Raw genomic sequence first — 11,497 nt, forward strand, 5'->3', positions numbered from 1 at the left:
AAGACGGCGGCGATCGCGGAGGGATTGCGTGGAGTGTATTCGAACCTTCAAGAATTTTTCTCTCCAGAAACTGAGGCCAAGCTGAACGGAGCTATGTCCGTCTTGAGCGCCAGCGCCAGTCGTGCTGTGAACAGAAGGAGCTTTGCAGCATCGGTGCCTAAACCTTTGGTAAGTGAGCAGTCGTGTAACATTGGGTACCGCTTTCCAACAGAGTTAGGGGCTCGGCCGATCATTCCCACGGCAGCGGACTTAGATGGTGCTGGTGCCTACTTTTTTTTCATGTAATAGATGTTCGAAACATCACCGCCGGCGGTGCAGAGGGCATCTGTGATTACCAAACGGAAACCCGCACCATTACGCTCTGCTGTCATGCCGAAGCAGAATCGTACTCCAGAACCTGAGCAACAAAAAGAGGAGCACCAGACACAGCAGCAACAGCAACGGAGGAAATCTGACAAGGTTCAGCACCATGATGTGGCCCTGTGGGGTCTGGTGTCAGATGCAGAATCTGCTCGCAGGCTTAGTCAAGGCAAGGACAAGAACCAAAGGAAGTCGTTGGACGGCGTCGTCGAGTTTAAGGTGCGTTTTTTTCCTTTTTTTTCATATTTATTATTTCTTCAGTTGGAGCATGAGCCAGAATACTCAGGACAATATTTTAACGTTATCCAATTCGCCTTATAGTCGACATTGACCCCGCCCAAGAATTTGGAACCGCACTATTCTGAGTGTGAGGTCCCCCTTGAGGAGCACCAAGAACGCTTTCGACGGAAGTTAGACCGATGGAAGCGAGTTGAGCGCCAACATCAGTACGAGGCGCCACCTCTTCCGTCATACCAAGACTTGTATATCCCCACTTCTACGTCTCGGACTGCCTTATTGGCGGAGCCAGAGGTTTGGCAAGAAGATCAGCTCGAGGAACAGGAAATTCTTGAGGAAGAGAATGCTCATCGGGAAAGGATCCTACAGGACCTACGAGCTCAGATGGCACGCGAGGAGGAGTTGCGTGAGAGGAAGAGAAGAAGAGACGAGGAATTTGAGGATGGGGAGGAGATAATGGAACGAAGGCGGTTATCCAAGAGACGACGAGAAGCTGAATTTTGGTCTTGAACAAATCTCCTGATAACTGTCCCCTCTGTACCGGGCATCCACATTTAATAAATATTGATGGAGCGGCGCGAGATATCATCGTTACTGAGCTTTAAAAAGAATCTAACATGGAAAAGGATAAGGCGTGACAGAAGCTTGAACACATTAGCGTAATGAACTGGGAAATCAGATACGACGTGAATTGTGACGTGGAATTCGTATCGCGCCTGGCTTGTTCGTTCTTCGGATTCAGTATCCCTGTATCATCCTGAACTACATTATATTCTTCGAGAATAGTTTTATCCGTCTTGAAGTATCGGCAATAATGACTACTGCAGTCTTCAACAATTCACAAACTAGAACGGACAGCACATCGCGAAAGAACATGGTGAGAAAAGGAAAAGTTTGCTGAAGACACCGAAGAGTAAGGACATGGGGCGATTTAGAGTCCATTGCGCTGATAATACGCGACAACAGGTATAAAGATTATTAATCGGCATCCAAGGAGAGTCGAGAATAGTAAGTAAAAGTCGCTCCATTCGCTCGTCTACTTCTCGTGATACGCGTTGCAGAAATGCGAACTGTGCAGCTTGTCCACTAAAAATGTGTCTTGGCACTCAGATTTTGAGCTGCGCCTGCACCTTCCCCACAAAAAAACGTCGTTTGCGCTGCATTTACGCAAAAAAATATAAAAGGGGCCATCTCTTTCGATAACACTTCCTTTCCTCCAACACATTCTTCCTCTCCTTCCCATCCATTCATCCACATCCAACTCAAATACGCCCTATGTATCCTTTCCAGCGCCAAGCCTCGGCCCCAGAAAAGATGTAATTCAATGACTATGGCAACTACGTTTTTATTTGCACTGCCACATTCTCATTCTATGCACAAACTCACACATTGCTAACAAAATGTATAATTGTCTTCCCAATTAAATAGTCCAGTACGCATGAACCAAATATGCGGGCTCTTCTACTTGGGCGCCAATAACAACAAGCAGTTCTTGCCACTTGTCGACATTGTGGCTCACACCACCATCCTCTCGACCACCTCGAGGACAACTCTCACCCAGACGTACTTCAACCCGTCCGAGCGCGACCCCATTAAGGAGGTCCAGTACACCTTCCCCCTCTACGAGGGTGTCAGTGTCGTTGGATTTACCTGCCGCATCGGCAACCGAATCATTGTTGGTCAGGTCAAGGAACGGGAAAAGGCCAAGAAAGTCTTCCATGACGCGGTCGCTCAAGGCAAACAAGCTATTCTTCTAGAACAGCTTTCAAATGCTTCAGATATCTTCACTACCACTGTAGGAAACATTGCACCAGGAGCGAACATCGTCGTGGAGATCACATACCTGGGGGAGCTGAAGCACGATGCTGCAGTCGATGGTATCCGATTCACCATTCCTACCGTCATCATGCCCCGTTACGGAGACCATCCAGTTGATATCGCTAAAGGATACCTTCAGCCACCATCCGAGGGACGCATCCAGATTACGGTGGATGTGGCCATGGAGCAGGCTAGCGTGATCCAACAGATCCAATCTCCCAGTCACCCTATTGCCGTATCCCTGGGGACGACCTCGCTTGCACCTAACGCCGAGCCGGTGATGTCAAAGGCGTCTGCGACCCTCAGCCTTGGGAGCGCGGGACTGGAGAAAGACTTTGTGATCCAGGTAGTCACAAAGGACATCGGCATGTCGACAGCCATCCTCGAGACCCACCCGACCATCCCCAACCACCGAGCACTGATGGCCACCTTGGTCCCGAGGTTCTTGCTCCCACCAGAGAGGCCCGAGATCGTGTTTATCTGCGATCGCAGCGGCAGCATGTCCGGCTCGAGGATCGAACTCGTCAAATCGGCCCTGAAGGTCTTCCTCAAGAGCCTTCCCGTTGGCGTCAAGTTTAACATCTGCTCCTTTGGCGGCACATACTCGTTTCTGTGGGGCAAGAGCCAGACATACGACCAGAGCACCTTGAAGCAGGCCGAGAAGTACGTGGAGCGCATGAATGCGGACATGGGGGGCACAGAGATGTTGAAGCCAATCAAGGCGACGCTGAAGCAGCGGTACAGGGACATCTCGCTCGAGGTCATGCTGCTCACCGATGGCGAGATCTGGGACCAACAGAAGCTGTTCTCGTATCTGAACGAGCAGGTGATCGAGAGCAAGGTTCCCATCCGGGTGTTCACTCTCGGCGTTGGCAACGATGTCTCCCATGCGCTGATCGAGGGCGTGGCCAAGGCTGGGAACGGGTTCTCGCAGGTCGTTGGCGAGGGAGAAAGGATGGAGAAGAAGATTGTTCGCATGCTGAAGGGAGCACTCTCGCCTCATGTTGTGGATTATTCTCTCGAGGTCAAATACGTCGACGAAAACCGGATGACCGACACGGATGAGGATGACTTTGAGCTGGTGGAGAAGGTTGCGGACAGCCTGACGGTCAAGCTGGATCTATCAGGCGACAAGCGGACCGATCCCGAGCCATCTTCAGAGAAGCAGAAGAAGCCCATATCCTTCTTCGACATGTCGGTCGACCTCGACAAGGATGCATCCAACCACGACGAGACCGGACAAAGGAGATACGCACATCTACCTCCGCTAGCACCCCCGAAGCTACTCCAGGCGCCCCACATCATTCCGCCGCTCTTCGCGTTCAATCGGACCAGCGTCTATCTCCTCATGGGCCCAGAGTGCAGCCATCTGAAACCAAAGTCCGTGGTGCTGCGCGGGGTATCGGCGCATGGTCCCCTCGAGCTTGAGATCCCGATCCAAGTGCTCGAGACCCCAGGCGAGACCATCCACCAGCTCGCAGCCAAGAGAGCGATTGCGGAGCTGGAGCAGGGCCGAGGCTGGATCACTCAGGCCAAGGACGAAGACGGTGTGCTTATCAAGTCCAAGCACGAGAGCCAGTTCGAGCACATGGTCGAGCGAGAAGCGGTCCGTCTTGGCGTTCAGTTCCAGGTTGGAGGCAAGTGGTGTTCGTTCGTGGCTGTTGACAGTGAACAGGACGGGGACAAAGCAAAAGAACCGGAGTTGCTCAATGTCCTGAGTGCTGCTCCGGAAGCGCCGCCAGCGCCACCAATTTACAGAGCATTCCAAGGTTCGTCCCTGAGTTGTCTTTGTATTCAGTGTGCTAATGATACATTTGTATTCACCCTCAATTTCATGTGTGTCACATCTCCTAACATCATCCAAACCTTTTATCTTCACTGGTAATCTCAGCCTCAGTCCTACATGCACATCCTTCTCCTCCTCCACTAGGGATGATGGCTTATACTAATTCTATTCCACACCAGCACACGCCGACCTTTGGGGCTCAAATGGTGGCGTCTCCAGTGCTGTCGAGCTATGCACCGCCAATGCACGCATCCTCCTTTAAATCGGCTTCTAAATCTAGATCGATACCTCATATACATCAGAGCACGCACATCCAGCAACAGCAACAGCAACAACAACAGCAACAGCAACAGCAGCGACTATTCAGAATGCATCAAAGCCCAGCCCGGGGGTTTGGATCGGTGCAGCCTCAGAGTTGTTCCCCTTCTAGTTTCAGATCGGCGGCGCTGCCACAGTTTGAGACGTCAGCGGACGACGACGAGGAGATATCGGATGTTAAAATTGGCTCCCTGACTGCACAAAGCTCGGCCTTGGCCCAATCTGCTCGGTCCATAGCAAAGGAGCTCGTGCCTCAATCAGCGATCTCACGCGCGCCGACCAAGGAGACATCGGGAATGAAACGTAAAAAGGTAACAGGGAAACCACTCTTTGGTAGCCCCTCAGGCAGCAGTAACAACAACACACTCTTTGGCAGTGCTCCGACCAGCAGCACCGCACTGTTTGGCAGTCCTGGAGGTAATAGTTTTGGCGGTAGTCCCGTAGGTCTCTTCGGAAGCACTGCAGGCGGTGGAAGCAGCAGTGGTAGCAATTTGATTGCCGCAGTGAAACCAGCAGCGCCTCAGGGCGGTGCAGCGACCTTGGCATACTTGGTCGACTTGCAGACATTTGAGGGATCCTGGGCGTGGCGGTCGGAAATGTTGAAGTCTCTCAATGTTGCAGTGGCAGATGCAGATAAGATAGCTAAGGATAACGGATGGGATGTCAGGATCATGGCGACAGCACTGGCGGTCGTGTACTTTGAAAAGAAACTAGCCAAGGACAAGGATACCTGGGAGCTGGTGGTCGAGAAGGCGAAGGACTGGATGGAGCAGCAGATCGGACACGATGGCGTAGAAGTGGTCTTAAAGAAAGCCGCAGAACTGGTCGCACCGGGCACACCCTGAGAGGAATAAGATCGATTAGGTACAGATTGGCTTAATAAATAATAAAGTATATGTGCATACAACCTCCGAGCACTCCAGAATTTATGAGAACGCAAAAAAAAAAAATAGTTGGCATGGTGAAGTGCTTGATTTATTGTCATCTATTTCTTAGCGCTCTCCTTCTTAGCGTGTCTGCGGAGACGCTTATGCACAGGCTCTAATTTTCTAAAGACTTTCAAGCAGCTTAAGATGAAAGGCTTCAAGGCATTGTAGGTTTCGTCAAAGGCCTCCCTATGGGTCATTCTATGAGGGCCGAGGTGGAACCAAAATATCTCAATGTGTCTCTGTCCTTGGCGTTGCTGACTCTTTTTGAGCTCTGAACAGATGACGTCGTATTGGTGCCCGATCAACCATCGATGGAGAATGCGTTCCAACAAATTCAGGAATACTATGGGCTTAGTGCCCACGTCGCGCTTGCAGTCAGATGAAGGAAAAGCCCTCATCCATTCTGTATCCACTCTGCAGTGGGCAGACCTGTAATTCACGGTGCGCTTAGCCGGATTGCCGCTGGAGCCAACTTTTATTGCCGAGATGACTGTAGTGTTGAATGTTGTAGAAGAATAGAAAAGGATTTTTTTTAAGAAGAAGCGTAGGAAGGAGACCGAATCCGTAGAGACAAAAGCGCACCGATTTTTTAGGCTTTCGACTGCACTTACCATCCTGATCTTGACATCTGGAAACATCTATCTTCATGATCTTCTCGATGTCTTTTGGACGGTCCTCGTATTCGTACGGCATAAGATATATGAATCCATCTTTGAGGCAACTCTCGAACTTGCCAGCACTGAGGTCTCTACAGAAGTCCATGATGGTCTTTCGGATTTCTTGCCTTATGGGCTGGCTCACACCATCCGTCAGTTCTATGGGCGGATAATCGACAACGTCAGGAACAGAGAAAGCGAACAAACTCCCAAAAAAAAAAAAAAAAAAAAAAAAAGGCGAAGGTGCTGCATACGTACCGTCGAATTCGTCTTCTTTCAGCAAAGTAATATCCTTACCCTGGAGCTTGAATTTTATAGCACGACTCCTCGTCGACCTGGAACTACTGGAACCGGTATCCGAGCTGTCCACATAGCCCTGTGGACCGTGCTCATTGATGCGAATGATATACGGAACCAGATCCTCCGGATTCTTCAAATGACGGACTCGGTGCCCCATCTTTCGCACCGGTTCCCTGCGTGTGGCAGCGGTAGATACGCTTGATTCTTGCTCTGCGCACGAAACATCTGGGGACGACAAAGGGTCTTCATCGTCTGAAGGAATGGTCGCTGATTTCTTGCTAGAAGACGTTACTGCCTTCTTATAAGACAATTCAGGTACCGGTTCTGGAATAGGAAGCTTGACCTTGCGCCGGGATTTCTTATGTTGCTTAACAGAAGTTGCAGGCGGAGGATTGGCAGCAATCAGGACAGGCGCCGCTCGATCTTTATCCGAAGGGCCTGCATCCGGCGTCGCTAGTGCTGTGGTAATTTTATCCTTCCCTTTGGCCGATGGGTTCTTGTCGACAAAGGTGAAATCCGTCCTTGAGTCGCTCTTTGAGATGGATAGTTTGTTGGTGTCACTTGGATCCTCTCGAGGAATGGTATCAGTACCGTGCTCGGCAGCTTCGCCATCGTCAGCGAGGGTGGCCGTCGATGCTGCATCAGGAACGACCTGTTCTTGCTGCGGTTCTTCATCATCAGCGGAGGAAACGCCAATCTTGTTAGCGATCTTGTCGTCGGCATCGGTGTTAGCCTCGGCATGGGCCTTAGTTACGATTTCGTTGGTGCCTCGAGTAATGGATACAATGTTGGTGTCGGCTTTAACCTCCGGTTTGATCTCAGTGTTGACGTCGCTGTTGGTCTTGCTAGTATGAGTTGTGGATGCCTGGTTCGAACCCATAGACAGGTCTTGCTTCTGAGAGACGCCAGTGGAGTCATTATTGGCCGAGACTTCGGTGCCAGAAGAAGGAGCGGTATGCACGGTTTCTCGAGCCGGACACAACCTCAGAGTAGGAATAACCCTTTCCTCGTCGTTCGATGGAACAGCGCCCTCCTCGTCGTTCGATGGAACAACGCCCTCCTCGTCGCTTGAAGGAGCAATGGCCTCTTTACCACTTGCAAGAGTAGTATTCTCTTCAAGACTCAAAGGGACGAGCTGGAGCGCGTTGTTCACAATAGGAGGATTGTTATCGGTGTCCTTTAGACCAGTGATAAGAGTAGCGTCCGTGGACTCATCCAGGTCGTGGAAACTGGTTGTGGGCAGTGCAATGGTCATGGTAAGCGTCATAAGGAAGGCAGTCGTGAAAAGAAAGGTGGAGAAAACGTCCTTGAGAACCATTCCTTGTTTATATATGTCGCGAGTCCAATGCACCGCAGTCTTTTCTTGTCGGCACGAACCTGTCATTTCCACAAAGGTCTCTATCCTCGCCCGGGTAACTTCTAGAAAGAATGCTGTACGAGATGCATTGTTCATTGTGGATTTGGTCGATTTTGGATGATGCTGGTCCTCTCTTTTGTTTCCTGGCCTTCTTGCACTTTTTACTTCGTGTTTTTGCGAGCCCAGCTTCAATGAGGTGACCGGCTACGCAGTCTGCTATCTCATTCTCGAATTCAAGTATATTAAAGGAATACGGCTTCAGTACTTGATAGCCCTTTATTCATAATTCTGCTGTGCATCTGCTCTAGCAACTAGTGGTGATCAGTTGAAAGTAAGCTCCTCAGCGTCATTGCCATAGTATTTGACAACCTCGTGGCCGCTATACTGAGTATATAGCTTAGCACTCTCGTAAACAATCCTGCGGCCGTTTCCCAGGATCTCCTTTCCAACCCAGGCGCCTAAAACATTATCAACCTCGTATGGCCGGACGCTCTTCCAGATAGTCTTGACTTGATTGGGCGGAAGTGGCCAGTAGTTGGGGAAGCTGTACATAAACGATACGGACTTGCGCGAAGCTGCAACCATCATAGTATCGGCAACGAGGAGGTTCTTGTTCCAGAGCAGGAGGGCTGATCCATCAAAGTGACCACCCGGGCACAAAACCTTGATCTCGCCATCAAGGAGATCGAGCGTATTGCCCTCCCAGAAGATGTGATTGTTGGCCGGACGTTGGACCCACTTTTTGTCGTTCACATGAGTATAAACTGGAATGCCGCCAAATGCTTCGCTCCAATCCTTGAGAGAAGAATAGTAGTGCGGGTGTGAGATCACAATGGCCTTGAGACCGCCGAGTTCCTTGACGTGGGCAATGGTCTCGTCATCGAGATAGGTGATGCAGTCCCAGAGGACGTTGCCCTCGGGCGTACGAATAAGAATGCCGCGCTGGCCGATCGCATACTGTGGAGCTGTCGAAATCGAAATCATATTTTGCGGGTCGGCCTCTGTTGGAGTGAACTTGTTAGAGTACTTGCCACTCGCCTTCATCACCTCGAGGGTGGTCCATTGCTGGCCTCCCACGCGAACATATTGGCGCGGCTCGTCGCAGATAATACAGGTGGCGAGTGGGGCACCTATATCGTCAGCCGGAGTGTTGGTGCCGCATGTAACGCACACAAAGGATAGCGAAGAAGTCATATTCGGAGCAGTGGTAGCGTTTCGCGTCTGTGTGTGTTGTCTGGCAACAGAAGGTGTGTGGGAAGGTAGCGTGAGATAAATCCAAGATGGACGTTGGATATTGCTCGTATTTATACATTTCATGCGTGCATGTGCGCAGCTGCGGATGACTGGTCAAACCAGAGCGTTCGATTTAGAGAGGAAAAAAATGACTTGTCTATTTGTAAATCGAAGGTTCTCTCACTAAGGCAAACAAACACACAATGCGCACTTTCCATGTAAGGCAAAACGAACCGCACGCGTTCAAACCTGAAAACGAACAGTTCGTTTTCCACCGTGCAGAATGTTCACGGGCTAATTGCTTGGCCTACAGGCTTGTTTTCCTGCTGTAGGGCCTGCACTATATTGACCTATGTTACGTATGAATACCCTTCACGTGGTGCAGATGGGAACCGCTTTATAAGGTACCGGCTACCCTGAAAATAATGGCCCCTCTCTTGCCTTTTTGACTTCCTTGTCTGTAAGTGGATATAAGGGTAAAATATCCACTGCGTTCGGTGATACGGCTGTTCGTTTTTTATTTCTTCGCCATCCGATCCTACAGTAGGAAAGCCTTGACCAAGCTCTATCTAAAGGCATTACCCCTATTACTCCTGCAAGCCTGTAGGCCAAGTAATTAGTCCGTGAACATTCTGCACGGTGGAAAACGAACTGTTCGTTTTCAGGTTTGAGCGCGTGCGGTTCGTTTTGCCTTACATGGAAAGTGCGCATTGTGCGTTTTCCCTTTTTGGAAGGTGTTCGTTTTACTTTTAAGTCAAAAAAAGGGACGGTCTGGTTTGACTCAGGCTAAAAATCAAAACCCATGCACATCGTCAGAGGTGCATCGCCCCTGAGTCTGCACCGCCCTCGCAATGGGTGGTATTGTCAATAAGACGCATTAAATAAACGGTTCCCTACAATGCGCCGCGACCTAGCGCGCTACAAAATTCTTTAAAAGGTCCACATCCCTTCGCCTAGGAAATGAAAGTCATAGGTTAGACTCAGACAATTACTAGGCAAATGGATATGCCTATAGAACCCACCTACTCCATTGAAGTGTGGAGATCGCTTGCCGCCTTTCCTCTCTCAGGACCAACGATTCCATTTTTGTTACTTTAACACGTAATATTTATTTTCTGATATTACACATTTTACTCCTGTGCCAACATATGTTCACACAACTCGAGTGCATTGCCAACAGCTGCCCCACGGTGGGTCCAGCCATCAAACGACCTGAACTCGAGCTCCTCCTTTGGCAACAGGACTACGTTTCCACCATCAGACTTGGCCTCAAGCACCCTGAGCTCTTTGACATCATGTCCGACCATCTCGAGTGCGTCCAGGAACGGAATCGTCTTGTTCTTCCATGACCCACCTGCGTGCTTCAACACGAACTTGGAGATGCCAATTGCGCACAATGTCTGTTCTCCTGCGCCTTCAGTTTTGCGAGAAGGAGTATACATCCTGTGTTCGATCACGAACCATTTCTGGTTCCAGGCCAACAATCGAGTTCGGATCTCGAAGGACTGGAAGAGTGTGATCTCTTTCTTGAACAAAAATTGGTTCCCTCCCAACACGAAGGCGATCTTGCGAAGTGGGTGCAACGGGAGGACACTGGAGCCGAAGAGGGATGTCACGTACTTGACCCTCGCATAGTCACAGTTCTTACCATAGGAACTGCCATTAGACATCCACGGAAAGAGAAAAGGTAGAGAGAGGAAAAGAAGAAAAGCGTTCAGTCGATGTCAATGATGGCGTGTCCCCCAACTCGTCGGTTTCCTTTGGTTATGCATACCTGTTCGAGAAATGGAAGTTGAGGTCGAGGTCATCGACCCAGACCCGTTCTCTGACCACGCTGGTGTCTGTTGGTTTAATCCTGAATCCTTTGCGATGGCTCAACGAATACAGCTGCACGGCTGCGATGCGGAGGCCCATCTTTGCGTGGAACACCCCCGGCAGGGACTTGAGGTTGAGCAACAGGACCAGGAGGATAAGGCGACGAAGGTGTTTACGCACCATGACCTGGCGCGGTCGTACGTGTTGAAAGTAGAACGAAATCAGGTTGGCAGAGTACTGCAGGGCGGGTGGTGGCAGCGCCAGCAGGATCTTGTTCATGGTTGAGGGTGGCATATTGGTATTTGATGCTCCGGTAGTTCTCTGAGGAGTAGTATTAGGAGGTCAGTGAGAAAAAGAAAGAAAGGGAATGGCGTAAGGATGAGGAGGAATGAGAGGAATGAGAGTGCTGATGAGCGAAGAGGACTCCTTGGAGGGAATGTGGAGAAAATAAAGGAAGCGGGAACCGAGTGCACGGATGGATGTCTTTCTGAAGTGTCGCCACCATTTTTTGTGGGGCGGAACGGGCTCCCGCAAACGCGTCTGTCTTTGCTGACTGCAGTGTTTCTCAAAAATATTCGACTCGTGCTAGGCCAATGTAAAATTCGAATGAAATTCGAAATTCGATTCGACAGTTACATTGGCCTAGCACGAGTCGAATAAAAGTCGAATATTTTTGAGAAACACTGGA

General features: G+C 50.1%; 5 protein-coding genes across 5 annotated transcripts; 2 read left to right on the plus strand and 3 right to left on the minus strand.

Moving 5' to 3' along the window:
- The first annotated feature begins 212 nt into the window (after window positions 1-212).
- BC939DRAFT_53484 (uncharacterized protein) lies at window positions 213-1,232 on the plus strand. Its single transcript, XM_051561727.1, has 2 exons — window positions 213-579; window positions 682-1,232. The coding sequence occupies exons 1-2, from the start codon at window positions 289-291 to the stop codon at window positions 1,105-1,107; spliced, it is 717 nt and encodes a 238-aa protein (XP_051406371.1). The 5' UTR covers window positions 213-288; the 3' UTR covers window positions 1,108-1,232.
- Window positions 1,233-1,872: 640 nt separating this feature from the next.
- Window positions 1,873-5,364, plus strand: BC939DRAFT_508421 (von Willebrand factor type A domain-containing protein; the record flags this gene model as incomplete). Its single annotated transcript, XM_051560998.1, has 3 exons — window positions 1,873-1,913; window positions 2,026-4,184; window positions 4,307-5,364. 3 exons carry the CDS (start codon window positions 1,873-1,875, stop codon window positions 5,362-5,364), a joined length of 3,258 nt encoding a protein of 1,085 aa, XP_051406372.1.
- Window positions 5,365-5,504: 140 nt separating this feature from the next.
- Window positions 5,505-7,659, minus strand: BC939DRAFT_511440 (uncharacterized protein; the record flags this gene model as incomplete). The annotated part of the gene is made up of 3 exons (XM_051561100.1): window positions 5,505-5,938; window positions 6,060-6,263; window positions 6,363-7,659. 3 exons carry the CDS (start codon window positions 7,657-7,659, stop codon window positions 5,505-5,507), a joined length of 1,935 nt encoding a protein of 644 aa, XP_051406373.1.
- Window positions 7,660-8,017: 358 nt separating this feature from the next.
- BC939DRAFT_469539 (metallo-beta-lactamase) lies at window positions 8,018-9,024 on the minus strand. Its single transcript, XM_051558023.1, has one exon. The coding sequence runs from the start codon at window positions 8,953-8,955 to the stop codon at window positions 8,083-8,085; it is 873 nt and encodes a 290-aa protein (XP_051406374.1). The 5' UTR covers window positions 8,956-9,024; the 3' UTR covers window positions 8,018-8,082.
- Window positions 9,025-10,124: 1,100 nt separating this feature from the next.
- BC939DRAFT_508424 (uncharacterized protein) lies at window positions 10,125-11,088 on the minus strand (the record flags this gene model as incomplete). Its single annotated transcript, XM_051560999.1, has 2 exons — window positions 10,125-10,650; window positions 10,769-11,088. 2 exons carry the CDS (start codon window positions 11,086-11,088, stop codon window positions 10,125-10,127), a joined length of 846 nt encoding a protein of 281 aa, XP_051406375.1.
- Window positions 11,089-11,497: the final 409 nt, after the last annotated feature.

This window comes from Gamsiella multidivaricata (assembly GCF_025024155.1).
Source record: "Gamsiella multidivaricata strain RSA 2152 chromosome Unknown BC939scaffold_131, whole genome shotgun sequence".
Classification (NCBI taxonomy): domain Eukaryota; kingdom Fungi; phylum Mortierellomycota; class Mortierellomycetes; order Mortierellales; family Mortierellaceae; genus Gamsiella; species Gamsiella multidivaricata.